This window comes from Zosterops lateralis, assembly GCF_965231275.1.
Source record: "Zosterops lateralis genome assembly, chromosome: 2".
In the NCBI taxonomy this organism is placed as follows: Eukaryota; Metazoa; Chordata; class Aves; order Passeriformes; family Zosteropidae; genus Zosterops; species Zosterops lateralis.
The window spans coordinates 21,580,684-21,603,334 of NC_139763.1; the positions used below are offsets into that span (position 1 = coordinate 21,580,684).

General features: G+C 37.9%; 1 protein-coding gene across 6 annotated transcripts in view; it reads left to right on the forward strand.

Annotated features, from left to right (window-relative positions):
- ANOS1 (anosmin 1) overlaps window positions 1-22,651 on the forward strand; it is a gene marked incomplete at its 5' end in the record, with an annotated part of 132,372 nt that overhangs the window by 64,853 nt on the left and 44,868 nt on the right. For all 6 annotated transcript variants that reach the window (XM_083855885.1, XM_083855886.1, XM_083855884.1 and 3 more), the window contains 4 exons: window positions 4,796-4,858; window positions 8,033-8,255; window positions 12,852-13,036; window positions 19,937-20,066. In XM_083855885.1, the coding sequence (XP_083712011.1) occupies window positions 4,796-4,858; window positions 8,033-8,255; window positions 12,852-13,036; window positions 19,937-20,066 (601 nt within the window). The remainder of the gene's footprint in view (window positions 1-4,795; window positions 4,859-8,032; window positions 8,256-12,851; window positions 13,037-19,936; window positions 20,067-22,651) is intronic.

The window sequence follows — 22,651 nt, forward strand, 5'->3', positions numbered from 1 at the left end:
TCACACTGAGTTCTAGAAAGCTGATGACTAGTGCTCTGATGATTCATTCTGCTAATGAGGGAGGAGAGGGAAAAGAGAAGCAAGAGACTGACTTGGCATAAAATGGATCTCACAAAATGCTGAGAGGCCTCTTGAACAGCATATATCACCTGCAAGCTAATGTGACACCTACTGATTCTGCAGTTGAACCCTTCTCTTTGTGTTCATGGATTTTTTTTTTCAGACTGAGTAATTGACTGATTTTTTTAGGTCAGCTTTACTTCTAATAGTTTATTTTATACAAGATAGATTTGTTCAGTGAGTGCCTGACCTGATAGGGTGTATGAGCACCTGAAATTGCTTATACCTGCAGTGCTGCAATGTCTCATCTTTGGCACTTGGTCACGAGGAAAGGTGCCCACAAGCTGAGTGCAATACCATGTGATACCATGAGCCACTCACATGGAGCAATGCTCATGTGAAGCCTTTGAATCAGTCAAGCTGTCCAGTGTGGGTTTTGCAGAGTGTTGGGAATGATCCACTGGGGAAATGAGATTCACCTACCTGCCTAGGCAGGATTCTTCACCCTTGAAATTCTCACTGCATACAGTCCTGTTTACCTGAGCTTTTAATTTTATAAAGTACAGTCACACTTTTGTTTTTTTAGGGAAGAGATTTAAATTGGAGATTAAAAAAAATAGAATATGGATCTTTAATAAAGTGTGTCTAACTTCAGTTTCAGAACCAAACACTTATTTAATTTTAATATGCAGAATGCAAATAATTTGCTGTTAATCTTATACCCATCTAAAAGTTTAGGAGGACATGAATTAACACAGGAGAGACAGATGTATAGATAGACTTTTATAAAATGAATTGACAATAAATGATGTACATTCCTCAAAGGGGCATCCAGAGACCTAGTATTTTTCACCAAGCTAGGATGCTATTCATTGGTTTAAACTAGGTAAATGCGCAGCCATGCATTTACTGTTCTTCAGACATCTCAGTCTGCTTTTTGAGAAACAGAAAGATGTTTAAAAAACATCTTTAAAACATTAAAGATGTGTAAAAAACCAAAATATCAAAATAGTTTCTCTTTTGCTGCCTGTTTCTGTTTTACATTGTGTTTACTGCCACTGTGCTGAGATTTCCAGATTCAAAATCACTTTTCCCATGGTTCTATTGGCTCCATTCTTAAATGTACCCATCACAAAATCATTCTCTCTAGGACTGATGAGCACTATATTCTCCTTTGATTCTGGCTAAATTCCTGACACTGTTCTCTACTTAATGTCTGATAGTGAGCAAATGCATTTTTCAGGTACTTGTTTTCATGCATGGCCAGTTATTAGGAGAATGTACAGTGAAAGGTGTTTTGTTTCTTTTTTTTTTTTCCTCCCAACCATCTAAATTCCATTTTATTAAGTTCATAGGATAACAAAGCACTTGTATATATATTGTAAACATAAGCCATTAATTTCTGACCTTGCTGTTGGGTGCACTGGGAATGGTGAATGATAATGAAAAGAATAATTATATTCCAGGTGTAACACTTAGATTCTATTGCTTTTACAACAGTTTGCATTTGACTTGATTTCCACTCTGATGAAGTAAAAAGCCTTTTTAGATAAAAAACAAAGCAAAACAAAAAAAGTGAGTAGTCTCTTCTACTCTGACAGAAATAATTATTTTGCTGTTTAAATAGTTAAAATATGTCATTTGCAGCCATTTAATTGAAATATATTTTAATAAATATATAGTAATTTAATAAATATGTATTTTGGTACTTAAATGATGTTTTGCAATTTAATTGGATTCTGAAAAGTGCTCTGTTGGTGTAATTCTCTTCCATTCAGGTCAAAGGCATCATTTCCTAAGCAAAAATATTTCAGAAACCCCTTTACTAACTAACGTAAATGGCATGCCTCATATGCTAATCTCCTGGTTGCTTTATTTATAGATTAAAAATTAGAACAGAAGAGAATTCTCTAACATGGCCCTTAAATGCACTTTTAAAAATAGATGAAATAAAAAATACAACCCAAAATATTTTAAAGCAATCACAACCCTTTTTCCTTGAGTGAAACCGTATTTTGCTAATTTTTAATTTTATACAATCTAAATATCAGCAGGGCTATAGCGTTATATTATATAGAGATTTGTACCTATGCATATGTACACACACCCTCCCATCCCCCAAATTTTGAGGGGTGACAAATACTGGGGTGCTTTCTATCAACACTTGTTTTGGCTTTTGATAAAATTGCTTAGTACTGAATAATAACTGCAGCAATTTGGATGAAGAGAAAAAGCCTCTAACTTCCAGATTTGAGCACTGGGGTTGATGAAATAAGCTATCAATCAGGATTTGAGTTATCAAGGCTGGTGTGGTTGACACCATCATCTTCCGATGGGTGCCACTGTCCTGTAATGTTCAGGGCTGTGTTTCACGTCTCATCCTGCCTCACCAGTGCAGAGCCCATGTGGTGCCAGGCAGGGTGAGTTATGGCTCCAAGGGAACAGTGGCACCTGCCAAGTGGACTGCTAGGAAGCTCCCTGTGCCAGTGCCCTGCTGCCTGCTGGAGGTCTGCCATCTACATGCCTCAGCTTAGCTCCTCTGGGCAGGTGGCTATGTCTGCAAGGTATTTTTTATTAGATAAAGTAGAGCCCAAAGCAGCTGCTGTCAGCTGCTGCTTTGCCCGGTTTCCTCCTTATCCTGAGTCAGATCACCAGACAGTGGGAGGGATCTGAGATGTCAGCTCATTTACATTTTAAATCAAGGACTCAAAAATGAGACCTGGATTGAAGCTTTCAATGTTTCCAGCTTACCACTTTAGGGAAACCTTGTAACATGTTACCCAATAGGACAAATGCACAGACCTGTGTTTGAGATGTTCTTATCTTTGCTAGTGCAAGGTTAATAACCATCTCTTTAGCAAGACAGTTCTGGATCTTCTACTGGCAGCATTTTTGTCTGCTAGCAGTTACTCTTCACCCAACATGGTACAGTGGTACAGCTCCACTAAAGACAGGCAGTCAGCTTCTGCAGCTGCCCGTGGTGCCAGGCTAGCCCAGTGCTCTGAGGACTCCTCATCCAGCAGGAGTTGGGAGATTTTCTTTTTTTGTTTGTGTTTAGGTAATCAGAGTCTGTAAGAGCCTATGCAGGCTTTATGACAGGCCTTGTGACAGCCTTATGACAGGCTCCATCATCTCTTTCCCTTGACATATCCTGTGTGCAGTTGGACTGCAGGGTTCTGCTGAGCCCTGGCTCATTTTCTCCCTCTTCCCTTCGAAGATACCCATTGTCTCTGCCTGCCCTGAGGCAGGAGGTGCTGAGGCCCAGTGGAAGTACTCTGGGCTGTGCTGAGTGACTTTTGGAACAGCGACAGCAAGATGAGGTGTCAGGTGCTGGAGCCTTACTTGTGCTGGAGATAAACACCTGGCACAAACCTGGCATTCTTGGGCATCACCGGCAAAGTTGCAGAATGGTCAAAATGTTGCTATTTTGTCTTTAAACCACTTATACCTCAGTAATTTTTGGACTAAATTCATTGAACAGGAGAGTTGTAAAATGATGTGACAGTGGAATTGGGCTCAGATGTGCAGTATCTATACCACAGGAGGAACAACACTGTGGGACTAATTGAATTTACTGACTTCGGTGACATTTTATAATGTATCCTTCTAATTAATCTGTATACAACACATTGTGAATTTTAAAGAGCTAGAAACTGAGTCTAAAATGCCAAAATATATAATGAAAATGCTTAAGTGTTTTTTTTTTTCTGAAATAGGTAACCTCTGTGACTAATGGTTTTATTGCGTTTTTAGGCTTAGTTGCTAGTAAGAAAAATGCTTAATTCTTCAAACACTATTGTTTTTACTACGTTGATGATAGAGGTGTATCACTGAGGTGCAGCCTATATGTTTTCATGTTTGATTTTGAATAGCATAAATGTATATTGATCCAATCTAATACTGTGCATATGAGGGAATTACATAAATACTGCCTTGCATGTCAAAGGCCTTTCTTTTTGCTACAATAAGTATCTTTCCACTATTACCAGGACGAGTAGGTGTTAGTAGCTCCCAATAATGCTAGTATTTTCCAACATTTTAACAAAAGGAGATAAAAGGTTTCAGGATGTGAATCTGAATTTATGTTTCAGCTGTTGTAAATGCTCTTAACAGTGTGAATTTTCTTTATGCTGTGTGAAGCTTAGCTCTGTATCTCAGATCTCTGTATAACCATTGTAGCAGAGGTTGAAGGTGCAGTAATGATAATATGGCACTTGAAATAAAATGATTTTGCTAACAGACCAGTGAACATTATCTATTTATACAGAAACACAGTGTTTTAACCTCTGCTGAGTTTACTCCATAGCTTGATGAAATAGTTTCTTGCTTGGGAAGGCAATGTGCCTGTCTAATCTTTAGGCTGGTCAGTGAGGAGAAGATTTCACTTTTACTTTAGAATAGTGCTTTTGATATTGTCTCTGTGATCCAGGAACATGGTGTTAAATGATATTAAGACCTACATCCAGTAAGTCAGAAAGTAGGATGGTATAGTCCTAATGGAACAAGTGAATCAACTGCCTTGTACTGTAAGAAATACTGAAAATATTTCTTGTAATCTAACCATGACTTCTCATGACCTTGTTCAGACACCATGACTCAATGACACAATTCTGTCCCCAGGAGAAGTGGATTATTAACTTCCTGTGGACCAAAAAACTGGAGAAGAAATAAGGTTATTTGTGGTTGCTTGTTTCCTTCTCTTTCTGACACTTTTCTGCCTTGTGATTCTTCCTAGTGCCTGGAGCCCTGCAAAGAGTCCTGGGACCTGAAGAAAAACCATTGCCAAAGCTTCTGTGAGGTAGGTCAGCCCAAGGGCACACTTTCTCACTTTGTTCTAGCAGTCTCTTTAATTTAAATTATTAGTTTCAATGAAACAGCTGAAAACTGTGGTATTTTTGGAGTATTTCCCTTCATTTGAAAGCATGCACATTTAACAATGTAGCTGTATTAATTTAGAGTTTAAAAAGGGTTTTTTTTCTGACTAAATGATTTATCTCAACTTGTACTATAAAAGCTCGATCCAGTCACACTTACATGGCATGTCTCAGAAGGTATTGTTACATCCCTCCTCTAAGATGCTATTTCTATCACTTGCCCTTCTATCTTTTCTGGCCATGTGTAAAAAAGACAATATTTGTTTAAATGATAAAATGTTATTGTATGAAAAATCCTTGTGCAGGATAACTAGAACAGATGACTTCTCTGTATGTGAAAATCAGTCTGATTTATAAAAGAGTAGTTCCCCAGGAGTAATTGGGTTGAAGTTCAGAAGACTAATATCAAAATATGTAATTATTCAAGAACAAATGTTTTGAAAACTATTTTTGAACCATCTATCATAATAATCTGTGGAGAAGCAAACCTGAACAAAGAAATAGATTTTTTATAGGATTTGAAACATGGCTCTGAGTTGGCGGAAGTGATCTGTTGCAGTTCTTAAGTGTTTTTTACTTCAAAATGGAAGTATCAGCTCAGTAGAAAGTTGCCTTATTATAAAAAGGTTCGAATATATTCAAGTCTATGAAAGTGAGTTCTTAGGAAGACTTTAATCTTTCACTATAAAAAAATAGGAGTGACCTTACTTGATATACTGATCTTACTGGTACACTGATTTAACTCCTCTGTCTTCACTGTGGACACTTTTTCTGTGGTATAAGAGCATGTTCTGTGTTTAAATTATTTTAAGCATCATGAAGATGATTAGGAAGAGCTGTAATTTCAACTAAAAAAATTTTAGATGCAACAATGTGTTAATAGGGGTTACTGAAATACTGATCTATGTAGTTACAGCAGAAGGCAAAATAAAGATCTCTCATGAAACCCAGGCCCTGTAGGAGTTTTTTAACCCAGATTATTTGCTACTTTCTCATCTACAAAATTCTAGAGTACTGTATAAAAGCAGTTTTAGTGGATCTAATTTGTGTTGTTATTGTGTATCACTCTTCACTCAGATTGTATGTTTCCAGATATGGGTGAAAATATGTATAAAATTGGTTTAAAAGGAAAACATTTGTAGAACACAGTTCTATTGTAGTTAAAAACAGTGAGCATCCTTCTTTGATTAGTGTTTTGTGGTTAAAGCTAAATTTAGAACTTCAAAGGCCCATAATGAGGAGCAGCACATTTAGCAGCTAACTGAAAAATGAGCTGTGAAATAGGGTGAGGAGGAGAAGCCTTGAGGACGTATTATGCCTCAGGGAACTATAACATTTTTAATTAAGTAGCTGCAAATTTGTGATGTTTTAGGATTTGAAATTAGCTTCAAACACAAAAGCCAGGACCAGTTTCCTTTCTCTCAGACTCATGTATACTCCATAGACATTGATTGAGTTAAAGGAGGCTTTTCCTGGGAGACTGTTTTCAATCTTCGTGCATTTTGTAAAAAATCTGGAAGCAACAATTTAGCTTTGTTTTTCACAAAGTCCTTGCTTCATGTGTTACTTCTTGTCTACCCAATGAGTGTACTGCTGTGTGTTAAAGGGACCCTTATGTGTGAGGGACAATTTATCTGTCTCCTTGGTTTGGGTTTTTATTTTTTTTAAATTTTTTTTCTCTATAAATTTAGTTTCCTGCTCATTTAGCTTGTTAACTTGTTAACCATGGCATCAGGTGCATTCCAGTCGGGAGAACAGCAAGAGTGCATTTCCAAGAGTCACCAGGGGCAGTAGGAGACATAGAGACTGCTCCTTTCTGCAGCATTTAGGCTGGTTAAAGCCTGTAACACCCAAATCCGTGCCTGGAAGCTTGGTTCAAAATTATGGACGGTTCTGTATGAAAAGATGGGAGGGGTAATGTAGAGATACATTCTTGGGCCACAGCGAGTTTAGATAATAAATAGTCTGTGAAACACCTGGGCCTCTGTAATAGCTGAGTCTTCCTCACTTTGTCAGAAATATGAGAACAGTAAAAACAAGAAAGCAAAACATATGAATATGGAAGAAGTTTCAGAAATTACATGGGGTTAGTTGGATATAGAGAGTGGGTTATAACTCCTGGGTAGACTTAGGAACCTGTAAATCAGATCTGTCAGGATGGAAGGTTTTTGGTTGCTCTAGTATGGAAAAGCCAGCTACAGACAGTGCCAGTTACATCCCACAGACATTCTGAGGGAATCACTTTAGCTGGTTCTGCACCAAACTAAACTAAGAGGAGACGTAATTTCCATGTCACACACAATATTCTCCCAGGGTTGTAGAAGCTATACTGTTTTAAGTGGACCTTGCAAACCTCTAGTATTACATATGCTGTAAAATGTCTATGCATTGAAGCATCTTTTTAAATATCTAGGACTAGCTTTCTGAAGTAAGTACCATTCACTTTGCTCTTTAATCAATATATTTAAAGTTTATTTTAATTTGTATTTTCTGCTGACCTTTTTATCACAAATGCAGTTCCAGTTCTATGAAGAATTATACAATTACTAAAATGCTGGCAAGAACATAAAGATGCTGCAAAATCTTCTCCTAGCCAACTTAGTTCAAACAGTATAATGAAACAAGATTTCCCTTATTTATCTAGAGTGGCATTACATCAGATATTGTGGGGAAAGTGTTGTAAAGTACAGAGGAAAGAATGTGGGGTAGTCCAAAAAAAGCAGACTGTCTGACCATTGCTTTCCCCTTTGTTTTGGGAATGTTTTTAATCTGTCATTGAGCAACTTTATAGCCAGTCAATGTGAGGAAAACAAGGGAAAGCTGGCAGATATAAACAGCATTGTTCCATAAAATATGGAGGTCTTACTTGAGGGAATTCATCATTCTCTACTTGGACTGCTTTTTTAGAAGTGGCCTGAATATATAAATATTCAGGGATAGTCTTGCAAAAACTGAAAATCTGAATAATCCTTTAGGAGGGCTTGGAAAATTTATAATATTTTTTCTTTGGTGGAGTTTCATTGGATTTTTGTTGTTATTGTTGTTGTTATTCCTGTTGTTCTTGTTGAAAACATATACTTCTTCTGTTTTCCTTTTAGCCTCTTTTTCCCAAGAAGAATTATGAATGCCTAACTAGCTGTGAATTCCTTAAGTACATCCTGTCTGTGAAGCAAGGGGACTGCCCAGCACCTGAGAAGGCCAGTGGTTTTGCAGCTGCCTGTGTTGAAAGCTGTGAAGCTGATATTGAATGTTCTGGAGTGAAGAAATGCTGTTCCAATGGATGTGGTCACACGTGCCAAATTCCAAAAAATCTGTACAAAGGTAGAGATTATTAATATGTACTCATACTGGGCTAATAACTTCAGGCCATATTGAAGTCTCCTAGTAAACCAGAACTTCCATTTGCTGGGAGTTTCTATGGATGGGAAGAAATAGGAGAGGTACCTGTGGAGATGTGGCTGAGGTACCTGTGGAGATGTGGCTGCACAGTGAAAGGGTGGAAAACCAGAGAGAAGTGTTGCATTAATTTCCAATTTTTTTCCCCCTTGTGAAGCCCATGTCTGGAAATCTGTGGGATATAAATGTGTGGCTATTATGAGTCATCTTAAGCAGAACAAACTTTGTCAATTTAGCTGAAATCTCCATCTGATGGGGATGAGAGAGAATGCAGCAGAAAATATTTAAGGATCAACAGTTCAGGTCCTATTAATCAGAAATAACATTTATGTCTACAAGCCAAGCAGATGGGACTACAAAGGAGGAACTGTGAAATAATCTGATAAAAGAAAAAATCAACACAGAACAACAAAGTGAAAGATTATAATATCTGCATACATCTGCAGATGTATATTAATTAATTACTTAAAACTAAGGCAATCTTATTCAAAAATTTTTGAATTGGAGTCCTGAGATTCTGTGAATAAACCTTTTCTTTGACATCCTTTAAAAAGAACACATAAGCTAAGAAATTTTTTGCATAGACAAATTCCAGATTTTAATTTACTGGAATTTAAAAATGCTTTATACATGGAAATACTTTAAAAAATGTTCTCCTAAGGCAGAAAAATAAGCATTTGTGAAAAGAATATTCTTTTTCCACACAGTTGGTGTTTTTGTACAAGAATCAGTTCTTCCCATGTCAGTGATAAAAAATAAATATTATTCCGTTGTCCGCCTAGTAATAAGATAATGTGGGTTATCTGTGGGTGCCTAATCAGCAGAACTCTGATCTAAGCTCCAGGCTTAGGTCCAAATCCATGCTTATTTGTGTCTGTGGATGGAAGCATGATAAAATGTATAAAGATGGTGAATTTATTTTTAAGTTCATTATTTTAACTAAAATGTTAATAAATCTTTTTCAATGTGTGCAGAAGGGAAACTCTTTTGTTTGCAGGATATTTAGAGCCTCTTTAAAACTATAAGGAATTAGTACACACCAGTACATAGCACCTTTCAAAATGAAGGTTGTTAAAATGGATCACTTATTTATTTCTTTTGTCTTATTGAGACAAATGACCAGAGTGGTAAACAGGCATTCATGTTGTATATGTCATGATTTACACAGTCAAGTTCTATGCCACAACTGCAAAGCATTCCAGCAAATATAATAACTGGAAAAGATAAAGACAAACAAATAAATAAAACAAGATTAAATGCTGGTGGAGCTGACACAGCATATGACAGGATATGATACATTCTGTAACCACATGCTGAAGGTCTCCTCTGTTTGCCCTGATTAAATGGGAGCAGAACTAACCTTCCCTAACATCTTATCACTAATCTGCAGGAGGTGCTGGCTTGTAAGAGCATATATGTCTTGCAGAGGAAGGGCAAGCTCAATACCCTACTGCCTGCTCAGCTGATGAATTCAGCTAATTAGCCTCTTCAACCTGTCTTTCTGCAACAAAAGACAAATAGAAATGGAGCAGGCTTGCTATTCATTTCCTCCAGGGGTAAATGACCTTCCTGTCACTAAGGAAGAGCAAACTCTGCAAGCATGACTTAAGATCTAGTGAATAAGTTCAGTACCTATTCTTATCATTTTGACAGCACTCACAGCTTGAAAATGAACTCAGATTGAATCTGCAGAAGTTTCTGTAGTTTTACTGTTGATCAAGTGCTGGAGATTAGTTACAACAGTACACGTAAAATTCACATCTCATTTGCTGGATTACCAAACTGAATTTGCCCTCTAGTACTGAGTGCTAAAGTCCAATCCTAAAAAAAATATTAATGTAATTACACTGCCCCAAAGACATATGTTACAAATGTTTTTGGATTCATGTAACGAGTATTTTTTCATCTCTGTTGGGGCTACTACTAATTCGTTATGTAGTGTTCACACCTTTAGTGTGAAGACTAAATTAGTCCCTTTAGTGGAGATATTAAATGTTCTCTTCTACTCTTCCATCATTGGCCTCATCTCCCTTCTTTACAGTGTCTCAACTATTGAAGGTATTGGGAAAGTGTCTCTGCAGATCTGTGTAAGAAAAAGGTAAAAATTGTGAAGGGAAGATTAGGACATTCAAAGGTCTGTTGGTGTGGCAAGATTATAGTAGGATAGCTGGAGTCAGATGGTCACCTACAGTTTAATGACTCTTCATGCTTCAAGAAAAATGGTTTTGTATTATAAACATAGTGCACAGTTTTAAAGGTGTCCATCTCTGAGTCCTTGCAAAACTGTCCTTACAATTTTACTGATGCCATGGATGTACTGTTTACAAAGTCCTCCATGGGAACATTTTGAATTCTGGGGGAACCAATGTTTAAGATACAGGTTTTCATGGCAGACCAATGTGCACTTACTTTTCATGGCACAGAGATGCATGTACTGTGTGAAAGACACCTTTAGAAAGACACCTTTTTCCTAGACTCTGCTATTGCACACATACAATGAATGGTGATTTGAATTCTTTGGTTAAGCACTGCAGACGTTGGACTAATGCAGACTTTGGAGCACTGCAGACTGAGGACTCAGTTGTTCCAGCATGAAAAAAGGGGCTGACCATTTACATAATAAAAGGCACATTGAAGAGTAATTGGATCTTCACATCTGGATATTAGAGTGATGATGCTGGTTCTATAAAAGTATTTTAAAGTGCACTTGTGCTATGCTCCATCTGCATGTGATTACATAACACCAGAGAGGCTGAGATACTTGCAATCAAGTGAATCCAAGTGCCCCTAATTCAAAGCAGATGGAAGTTTTCTTAACATGTAAATTGTAGGATTATCGTGTATAATAACTAAAGAAGGATTTGCAAATTTGGAAATCCCAAGTCACGTTCGTTATGTTAGACTAAGACTTTAGGCTGTAGAAAGATATCCAGGGTCTAAACTGTGTGATATCCAAATTTAGGTACTGTATTTTTTTTTCAGGTGAATTTTAGGTCTCTGGAAGATCTACAAGATCATGTTTATTTACTTGTAGCTACTTGTATGCTCAGATTTATAAGAACACCTCTAAAAATATAAAAATGGTTTGTTCACCTGAGGAAATTTTGGTACCAAGTCATCTGTGGCAGACTCAGTAGGAAACAATTTCTCTAACCAACACATACACCTGGCCTTATGTGGACAGTCATTGAAACAACAAAATAACTCAAGTGCATATGATAACTTGCTAAGAATGTTTATGTGTCAACACAGAGATCTTATTTGTGACATATCCTCAAGTGGCAAAATGCTGTATACTCAAATATAAGCGTTCCTAACGTTTGTCTAGAGAAATGTATCTAACACTTGATTTGTTGATTTAATCAAAAGATGCCAAATTTGAAGAGTTATTTTTTCCTTCAAGCTATTGCAGATGTTTTCAAAAAGGTGATATTGCCGGCAGTATAACAGAAATAACCGTCCTTTGGTGTCACTGTGTAATGAGAAATTACGGTAATATTTTAGAAATATATGTTTTTCTCTAAAATGCAACAATATGACAATATACATTAAATATAACATATCTATTCCAAGACATCTTGCAATTACCTTTCCTAGCTCTTTAGGGAAGAGTGGAGAGTGACACATCATGCAGTACAGCTGCAGCACGTGAGTCAATAAGATCATGCAGGCATGGAGAAGCAAACAGCTTTCTTAAGTACATCAGACTAATGTAAGATGTATGAAATGATGCACACTTCACTGCACTGCTAAGAGCTTAGACACAGTCTGTGTCCAGTTTTAGGCTTGACTCTGGAGAAGGGCTGTTGGGCAACTGGAGAGTCTCCAGAGGCAACTGCAAGAGTGAACAGAGCTCTGGCAACATCGATTTTAAAGGGAAATGGAGTGCACTGTGGTTATTAGACTGGAGAAAAAGCCAGTCGGAAGCATAATAACAGTCTTGTGGTACATGAAAAGCTTCTCCATAGATAAAAGATCTGTTCCCCATGATTCACGAACATCTTGGGCCAGTGTCGAGTTTATGATGCAGCTGAGGAGACTAAACAAGGCAGTGAGAAAAAAAGCTTCCTTGTAGAAAGGGTAGAGAAGTAGTGAAACAGGCCACTATGTGATGCTATGGAAATTTTGTTATTAGATGTGTTTAAGGATAAATTGGGTGGAAAACTGAATAACAGGTATAGCTGATTCTGCTTGGGATCAAAGGGATCTTACTCCCAGTAGTATTGGGCAAATGTTTTCTATAAAGTCAGTTTTAGCTTACAACTTTCACATCCTTCAGTTTTTTTAATTAAATAAAGAAATAATTTTGAAGATTTTTTTAAAAAACAAATTTTAGTGTTAGCAGACATGAGTTAGCTAGGAACACATCTGAAACTTCCATGCTTATCATTCCTTCCCTTTTGGCCTTTTCTCTGACAAACAATTTTTTAAATTGCTTTTTTATACAGCTTCATATACAGATAGCTTAATCATATCTAGTAAATTACTCATATATTTTTATCTGTGTATTCCTGCTTACAGGTGTTCCACTGAAACCCCGGAAAGAATTAAAATTCATAGAACATCAGTCTGGAGACCTGGAGGTGAAATGGTCTTCAAAATTCAATATTTCCATTGAGCCTGTGATCTACGTTGTTCAGAGGAGATGGAATCAAGGAATCCATCCAAGTGAGGATGATGCTACGAACTGGCAAACTGTGGCACAGGTCAGTTCTTTGTAAGCAATATGGATCCAGTCTCAGAATGTAACAAATCTCTTGAAAAATGTAGGATTAGAAACCAAAATCCATTCAAGGAAGCACATTAGAGACATAGTCCTTTTAGGTTTAGTGGGACTCATTGCAGTGTCCAAGGCATGATTTAAGTCTTGTCAAAAGTTAAAAAATCTAGCTGGAGTAAAGCCTATTTATCTTAAAAAAAAAAAAAAAAAAAAAAGACTAAAACCTTTATTCTTTGTAAAGTTGTTCTTTTCAGGTGTGACCCTCCCAATTCAGAAAAGTCTGTGATGTCATGCTCTTATCACTCAGTGCAATCCAGACTGAAAATGTAAGATTTCATGAGCAAATGTTTCTTAATGAGAAGCAGCCAACAGAGCATAAATTTTCACTTAGTTCCTTCCCAGTTTCAATCTGTTTTTTACCATGCTGACAGTCCACCTGGATGGCAGAGTTCCAATCATTTATCTTACTGCTTCACCCTCATCCCTGCTGACAAGAAAAGTAAAATGCTGAGTTTTGAAAATATCTGCAAAATATCATTATGGCTAGAAAAAAAAAGAAGGAAAGAGAGAATAAGTAGAACCATCTGCAAAATAGAGTAAGGGATTTAAATTCTGGGACAATTTGTGTTCATTCTTAATTCGGATTGTGTAGGAAAATGCTATCTTACAAGAACGTCAAGCTTGTGAGACTGAACACTCAGAAGTGAATTTCTTAGCTTCAGTGTGGTGCTAGAGGGAGCTGTCACTATGTTGTAGTCTTGCTCAGAAAAAGCCCCCTGCAGCAGATCCTGGCAGGAAACCTTGCTTGTGCAAGCCCAAGGAAGCACATCCAAAACTGGTCAAGTCACAATGACTTATGGTATCTCAGTTGAGGTGCAGGTCTTGAACCTGCATTCTCCATTCCCGGAAACAACCTCCTGTCATTTTGCAAGGAGAAAACCAAGTAGAAAAATGTGCCAGATCTGAATTATTCCTCACTGTTACTGAGCTCACTGTATATGTGCTATGACTGTAGAAGCTCAGCTGTTGTGGCTGGTGAATCCAGGCTGCAAAGGGAGCACATTTCTCATCCCAGGAACAGACCTCATGCACATTTCTGGAAACATGCACTTATATGCTTCACAGTAGCTGAACATACATGAACCCCTGCCTTGCAATGGATCTGCAGGAGAGTGTTTCAGAAACATGTTCCTGTGCAAGAGCAATAAGAAGCCTGACAGCTGCCTTTCCTGGGGTCTGGTGAATGCAGGCAGAAGGGGCTGAGTTAATCACTGTGGCAGGAGAAGCCTCCTCCAACTGACATCTTTTCTGACAACTTCACTGTCCCTTCTGCATCACAGGAGATATGAATTTGATTGTGTGATGGACCCCACTGGGAATGTCAGTTCAAAGCATGCTTCAGGATGCCTGACTGGCTTTGTGAACTGTGTATACCTTATGGGACATGCAGGCTGGGCACTCTTGAGGGGTGACAGTAATCAGAATTTCTGTCTTCATAGGGTAGTGTACCTCCATGGTCTTTGTAGTTTTAGACATCCCACCAGGCAATCAAATTTGTTTGGCCAAATGAGATAGAATTTATTTTGCAATATCAGCAAAAGGGATGAATATCCAGTTTGACTAAAGTGATTGTGTGCACAGCCTCCAGGCTTTTCTTGTCTGTATAACTGAGATTTTTTTCTTGTATGATTCCAAAACATTGAAGTATGAGCCCTTAATTATAGGTAAAGGCTGAGAAGAGCTCAGCCATTTAGCTGAGAATTCCTAGAATATCTCAGTCCAGGGGAGATGATTCTGTCTCTTGCTTTACTCTGCAACTTTAGGTAGAGACGTGTGAAGAGCAGTCAAATATCAAAAAGGCTGTGGGTGAGGGTCTGAATTTCTCTATGCTTATCCCCATATGCAGCATAATTATGCAAAGTTACTGTTTGCATCTTCTTCTAAGAAATTTCATAATATTTCATCAGAGTTACTCATCTAATATTTTATTTTTGTTTTCTGTCCAAACAGAAATGGGTTATAATTTTCAATAACTTTAAGGTGTTTAAATTTCAAAAAAAACCCTTGCTGTTTTCTATTGCTCTTAGAAGAGCTAATTTGCAAGTAAATTCTCATGTTTCACACAGATTTTTACTTTGCATTGAAACAATAATTTTGAAAAAGTTTGTTTATTGTATTGTGCCATGTTTGTTGTGTCATCTTTATATTTTCTTTTTAAGGAAGAAGGCTCAATCTATTAGCATACTATTTTCCTCTCCAATTATATAAGGAAAACAAACACATTGAAAACAATTTTAGTTATTTTTCACTCCCAGGGGAAGGGATTTTTAATGTAGTTTTTTTTACTGTGTATTTTTGGGAAAAGTTGATATTATTAACCATTTGACTAATATCCATTGGTTAATATAAAAACTATGGTAGCTAAGATATTAGTTGATTATGATATAGAATGTCCTACGTGTTATGTGGAGTTTCCTACTGTAACTTAAGATTTAGCCAGCTGAGCAGGAACTGCTGCATTATCCTGCTGCATACAGAAATACTGTATGTCTTGTAAACAAACTTACCATTCCATTTGGTACTAATTCTCTCTAAAAATAATAATATTACTGTTTATGTCGGAAATTCGGGTATTTAATCATATTACTATAATATAATAAAGATAATTAAAGTATGTCAGATCAGTTATTTTCAGACAGAACACGTCTGTGTTGTGTGAATGGATGTCATGTGTATACACACACGTATATACATACATATGGGCAGGCAATAATGAAGTACATTTATTAGTCTAGTCTGTTACTAAAACAAATATAGGACAGTATTTACTGTCTTGATAGTGACAGACCTTGGTGCTTCACCTTGCAATAAACTCTGTGGTCAGCTAATCTGTTTCAAAAGTAAAGCTTCTGAAACACCTCAGGTTCTGGTTTTGAGGATCACAAGAAAGTTCTCAGCCCATGACAGTGAGAAGTACCTGCTGGAGCTAACCAGCAGTCCTGTACACTAAAGGTTTCTATCTCCATCTCCCATGAGGGGCTTGCTTTGGTAATCAGTCTTAGAGAGTGCCCATCTTGTATGGGATTGCATTCACATGAAATAGGGCAGATCTGCTGTCTTTTGGTAGAGTAGTAGATACCACAGTCAGAATTTCTTTTCTATCAGAGGAAACATAAACTCAGCTTTTCTGATACCCTGGATGGTATCCCTACAGTCTTTGAAATGCAAATTCTTTTATCACTGTCTTGTTTCCAAAGGTGTGAACTCAGCAGGGTAAGGCTGTACTCTCCTATTTCTATTAAGCCTTTGTGCTACAGAGAAGTCCAGGATTCATAGTGGGGAAAAACAGGAAATGAGCACAGTGAAATGATCCATGGGTTACTGTAATCCTTGGATAGAGGAGAGTCTTCTGTACAAGTCTGCCTGAAGACGTTTTTTGCACCAATTTTTAACATACATATATAACATATATACACTGTTTGGAGTGTTGACACAAGAATTCCACCTGGATGGTCAAACTGCTGTGCTGCTGGGTCATATACTCTCTTTCTTCTCCCTCCCAGTCATAGTAAATCCTGTCTTTCCCTTACAAGAAATTCTAACTTTCAGCCTTTCTTTCTCCAATGAACAGTTTTGCATATAAATATATAACATGTTATAGTTCTAAATAGCATGCAACATCCAAGGTGCTAGGGAATATCTTCCCCTTGCCTCTCATACAAAGGATGGAATTGAAGATAGTCCATGCTCTGAGAATATCTTAATCAATAATCTGTTGTAGAAGCAGCAGAGGGAGATTTCTGTAGGCATGTTGAAGACAATAACATAATCCCCTTCTGAAGGACAGGATGAGGGGACTACTTACAGGAAAGGGCTGAGGATTTAAACAGTTAAGAGCTGCTGGAAAAGGAGTAGAATTGTCAGTACTTCCTAAATGGAGCAGCTCTGGGCAAGTCTCAGCCAAATTCTCACATGAAAGCCCAGCCTCCTTCTGTTTTCTGTCCACTGGAGGTGGCTTGTCCCTTGGACCTAAAATGAACTCTTGAGGGGGAATGTCAAGCTATTATGTGTATGGTTCAGCTTATGTCATTAAGATTACATGCTGCTCTTATATGAAGTTGTATCCTAATGTAGTTAATAGGGATTTTTCCCTTGTCTTCATTGAACATGATACTGAAGGTGGACATGTTGGCCAGTTATTTTGTCTGAGGACTAAATTATTATTTTATTCCAAATAAAACACCTATTAGGATTTGAAGCTACCTTCCAAACATTCATCTTGTAAGTAATCAGGTGATGCATAGCCAAATAAATGGTGATTATGATTTTGTAATAATTTGAGTGGTGATCTTTTGTTTGTCTTTTATTTATGATTCTTAAAAATTCTATAAAATTGTTGTTTCTGTCTTTCATATTCAGACAGAATTTTAGGTGTGTGATGAAATTTAACCATTAGTTATTTGGTACCACTCAGCACAGCTTTTAGTGGGTTTAAATTAGTGTGAAAGATACTGAAAGGACTTTGAATATTATGATTGCAGCTCCAAGCATACTTAAGTAGTGAGGACTAACTAAACTAAAGCAATTAAAGAAACAAAAAAAGTTAGATATAACATTAAGGTATTGTAAGATATCTCAGTAGTACTTAGTTCTTTCTAGAAATTTATTAATTCTATGTAAAGGATACTTAGAGGTGCTGAAGTAATTTGTATCATGATAGTTGGAGGTAGACCTGCATGCTATTGAGCTTAGCAGGAGCTTGGCCAACAAAATGGATGATGAAAGTAATAGGCCCAAGGCATGCTCATAAATTAAAATAATTTTGTCATTATGGATTGACAGTTTATTTGATTTTACAGTATTTCTTTGTTGCCATGGAAAACTGACACAACTGAAATACTTTCTTTTAATCAACAGAATAGCTGAGCTGATGCCAGTGACAAACAAGATTCCTTTGAGGAATTTGGGTTCAAGTCTATTCAGATTATGCTTGCCTTGTAACAAAGTTCAGCAAATACATTTTTAAAAACGTTTTTTAAAAACTAGTTTTAAAAACTAGTTACAAGATTGTAACTAGTTATTTATGATTAAATATTGGTCCTGAACCTGTTTTCAGTTGCAGCAGTAGAGGACCTGGTGTTGGAAAAAAGTAAGACATTTGCGTGCTCTGTAAAATAAAAATAATTGCAAAAGTTGATTCAGGCAGGCTCTTTCTTCCCTGGGGCAAACCTTAGATAATTCACTCTACAGGTAACATAAAGTTAATAAAGGAGAGAGGATGAGGCAGTGTCAGGACTGTTACCCCTGCTTAACTTGAGAAGACAGTGGTCCAAATGGACTCTGAGTAGCAGCAATATGTGATGGGCTCAGAGTCTACAACACTTAGCAGTCTGAGAGCAGTCAATAATATGGTTTAGAAAGGGTCTCTTTTCCTTACATGCATGCACAAATGAGATATCTGTCTCCCTGAATTTTGTTTGTCACCAAATGAAGAGACTAAGTGCAGGATAACACCACAAATTTTATTTGTTGGAGCTCTGAAAAGGCCATTGCTGAAGAGCTCAAGCAAAGTTCTCCGTCTCTGGTTATCTGAGTTATGCCAGCAGCTGCTGGTCTCTTACACAGATTTGAAAGGGAGCAAAAAGCAAAAATTATGTTCTGCCTTTTTTTAGGAACTACTAGGTATCATTAAAAGTGATGTTGATTCCTATACAGGGAAGGTGACTTCTTGAAGTTCCATAAAACAGAGCTTGTGAAAATAAATTGATGTAACTACATTTTTAATGAGTTTGCACGTTTGGTCAGTAATAGTAATCAGGAAAGATTGTATGATATATTTAGACATATACATGACATCTGGTTCAGGTTTGTGCGTTACTTTGATTAAAGAATTAAATCAAAATGTAGTAAACATGACATACTAAAGTAAATTGAAAACTGGGGAGTTGAGGGGATGTAAAATTTCCAATTGGATGTGTTTTTGATGAGTTCTACAAAGCTACTACATCTTCCGTAGAAGGGAGTGATTCAGTGGTTACCAGGAGGCTGTGTTCAGTTCTGATGTTTGTACCTTAGGGGAAAAAAAAAAAAAAAAAAAGAAAGAATGTAAAAGATATCTCTTCAAAAGTTTAATGGGGTAAAAAAATGGAAGAAAACAGGGCTCAGTAAAAGAATGTGTAAAGCACTTCCTACTGAAAGGGTTCAGAGTGTATCTATGCTTTAAGCCATATTTCAGTGGTTTTCCCCACAGGATTTGGAAATTGAACTCATGACACTGGCAATCTCAGTAGGTGTTGTTGGAGAAGAGGTCAGCTCCTATGACCTGAGAAAGGTCTTCAGGGAAGAGTTAAGGCTGTAAGTGTCTTTTTGACATAAGTGCCAAAGATGTGAAGAAGGCTTTACATTCATTATCTGAGAATTTTATGTTTTCTATGAACTAGAAAAAGTGGGTTCTCACTGCACTGGATTTCATTAAGCTGTTTTGGACCCCTTATTCCCTGAAAATTCAGAATTGGAGAAATCAATCCTGTCACCTGGGGCAACGAGTTCCCTGAAACATCAACACCTGAACAGTGAGACCCTAAACACTGGGGAAGGTTGTGATAACTGCAGAACTAATTCTGTGAATTTAACACTTCACCTGTTTTCTAAAGGCTACTTTTTTTCCTGAAGAGACCTGCAATGCACTGTAAAATTGGATGATTCTGTCCTTCTGTTCACAGCTGTAAATGCTTTGCAGTGCAGAGTGGTGGCTGGAGTCAGGTGAGGTGGTTGCATACAGGCTGTGGTGCTGGTGTGTGCTCGGCCAGGCTGGCTGGTGTTGCACAGGAGGTGACAGATATCCATGTCAGAACAAGCAGTGTAAGTGTGTTGTTTTCCCCACCAGACCACGGAGGAGCGCGTGCGGCTGCCAGACACCCGAGCCAGCCGCTGGTACCAGTTCCGCGTGGCCGCCGTCAACGTGCACGGGACCAGGGGCTTCACCGCGCCCAGCAAGCACTTCCGCTCCTCCAGAGGTGAGCTTTCCCTCCTCTTGTCTCACCTTCCTCTCCCTCACACCTGCAGCGCAGCCTGATCTGCCCGCTTTTGTGGAAGAAGGTTTGTAACAGGTGGGTTTTTGAGTAATTTTACCATTGACTTTAGAAGTGATGTGAGATTTGTTTGAAGTCAGCTAACAAATTAAAAGTTGAAGTGTCATTATTCTTTTATCAGTAAGGGTGTCCATGAATAAAACTCCTCTGAAACATTTTTCACATTATTGGTATCAAACTACATGACCCTGACCATGAAATATGAAAGAACTTGGGCTTCAGTGTGTTAATCTGAGAGATTTATCTTTTTTTCTTTTTAGTTATGAGAAATATGTTACTGTCATATGTTTAGTAGAGTATTGGAATAGTTTGTTGCCTGTATCTAAATAACTGTATCATTATTTTGATGGAACTTCGGACCCTCTTAATACAACTTTCCCCTTGCCTGCACTAATTGTAAGTGCTTAAGAACAAAAAAGAGCATAAATGCAAAGCAGCACATGCTGCTTTTCTGTTCATTAGAAAGGCATGCTTGATGATCCACAAAGTATTGTAGGAATTTTTGTTGATAGTTCTGGTTTTGCAACTGTTTGGGTAATAAAATAACTTTGAAAATTATTTCTGTACCAGTAAGTGGTACATGGGGGATGGAGGAGATAAAACCATTCTCCCATTCTGTGAAGTTCCTGGCATTCTCCCTGGTGTGCTTTTTACCAACATGAAGAAGAATTTTCCCAGGTGACTCCTATGCATAGCATAGGGATTAGCACAGGCCAGAAACTATTCCCATTAGACAGATGATCTGGATGTGGTCACCCTTTCTTAAAGGCAGTCAATAATGCGGGCATATCCTGACCACACTAGTTGACTTTAGTGCCAAAGAAAGAGATTCAGCACTCTTCAGTGTACTAATAGAAGCAGTTTCTAAGAAAAAGACTTGTTATTTTAGTAGTGACATAATCTTTACACTGATGTAACTTTGCATACTTTGAGGAATGTATTTCCTCCTTTCTGCAGATGGAATTATCTTGCAGTACAAGTAGGTGTCCTCTTTGGGTTCCTGTGCTGACTTTTAGCTTACTCTTTGGCCATAGGCAGTTCTAGAAAAAAGTCTTTCTGGAGGTGCATTTGTAGAGGCATGTAAATACTTCTGCTGGTATGGAAGGTTTAATCACTTACTGAATAACTGTGTTAGCTTTAATAATTTTTTTGGTGCTCTAGCCATATTTGTGGTAGGAGGGTTGGCTGGCATGGCTGTCCGATTAATTCTGTGACCACAAACCTTTTCATGTATAGAAGAAGTATTATTTTAAGAACTTACGATACTTAAGTAGAATACCATTTCAGAAACATAAAATAATGCAGTTGCTTTGAGCTGTGTTGAGTTTATTCTAAGAACTCTTCAGCAGCAGTCTGTTCAAGAAGTAAAGAAGGGTAAACTCTTCTTTACTTCTTGAACAGCACATCAGCAGATGCAGCAGTTTGTGGCTGAATCTGGCACTAACTTTCTTTTAAATTGAGATAAATGACAGTCGTTTTACTGAATTTGTAAATATTTTCCAACTGTCCTGCTTGAAACAACTATTACTGTAATTACAGAAAGGTATATCATGGTAGCACTGAGGTTTTGGCTTGAACATGACATTTTCAGGCAGAAATTGTATTACTTTCAAACAAATTGGCCCCCTACTGAGTGTGCTAGCCATGCTCAAAATACCATCATCCTTGGTGATGAATGTAAGAATGCCCATGGTAAGTCATCCTGAAGGTCTCCTTAGCCCAGAATCTGAACCCAGCCAGAGGTGGGTTTCTGGGTAAGAGTGTAAGAGCAGGAAAAGCACATTAGGGGTATTTCTTCAGAGCTGTCTCCCAGCTGGCAGTAATTTGTGTTTCAGGAACTTGTGGATTTGAAAACATTACATGAATACCAGAGTCCTTTTGTGGTCTCTGCAGCTACCCCTGCAGCACTTGCTCTCCTTGAGAACTACTCACGGCTGTCTAGTGGAGGTGGAGAGTACTTTGTGACAGGGGCAGTGGGAGTCAGTAGTACCTCTGCATGCTCTTACCTAATAAACCAGAATTTTGATAATGGCAGCAAGTATGATAATCATTTGATACTCAGCATTCTTCAAAAGGCTTCTGTAACTCTAAAAATAACTGTTTCCAAATCTGAACTCCAGCCCTTGGCAGAGGATTGTGAATTGACAGGCAAGCAGCAGGGAGTTCAGTTAGCTATCAGCTTCATAGCCCAAATCAGCCTGTGCTGGCAGCTCATTTGGCCATTCCAGGGGCTGTGGAACTGTCAGTGGTTGTTATAAAGATGTCGAGCTGCCAGATGAAATGTGTAGTCACTCTAGGTGACTCACATGAAGATGCTGCTAGGTGCTCACTTCTGGGAATGATACTGGCATGCCTCAATTGGTGTCTTTGAGCCTCGATGTCCCCAGGTCGGCAGTCAGAGTGGTAGCAGTTATAGTGTCACACTAACATTTAATTACTACTTTGGAGCTCAGTGGGAAATGACAGCCTCTGCCTGGTAGAGAGGCAAGAAACTGCTGCTCGGATGTGCC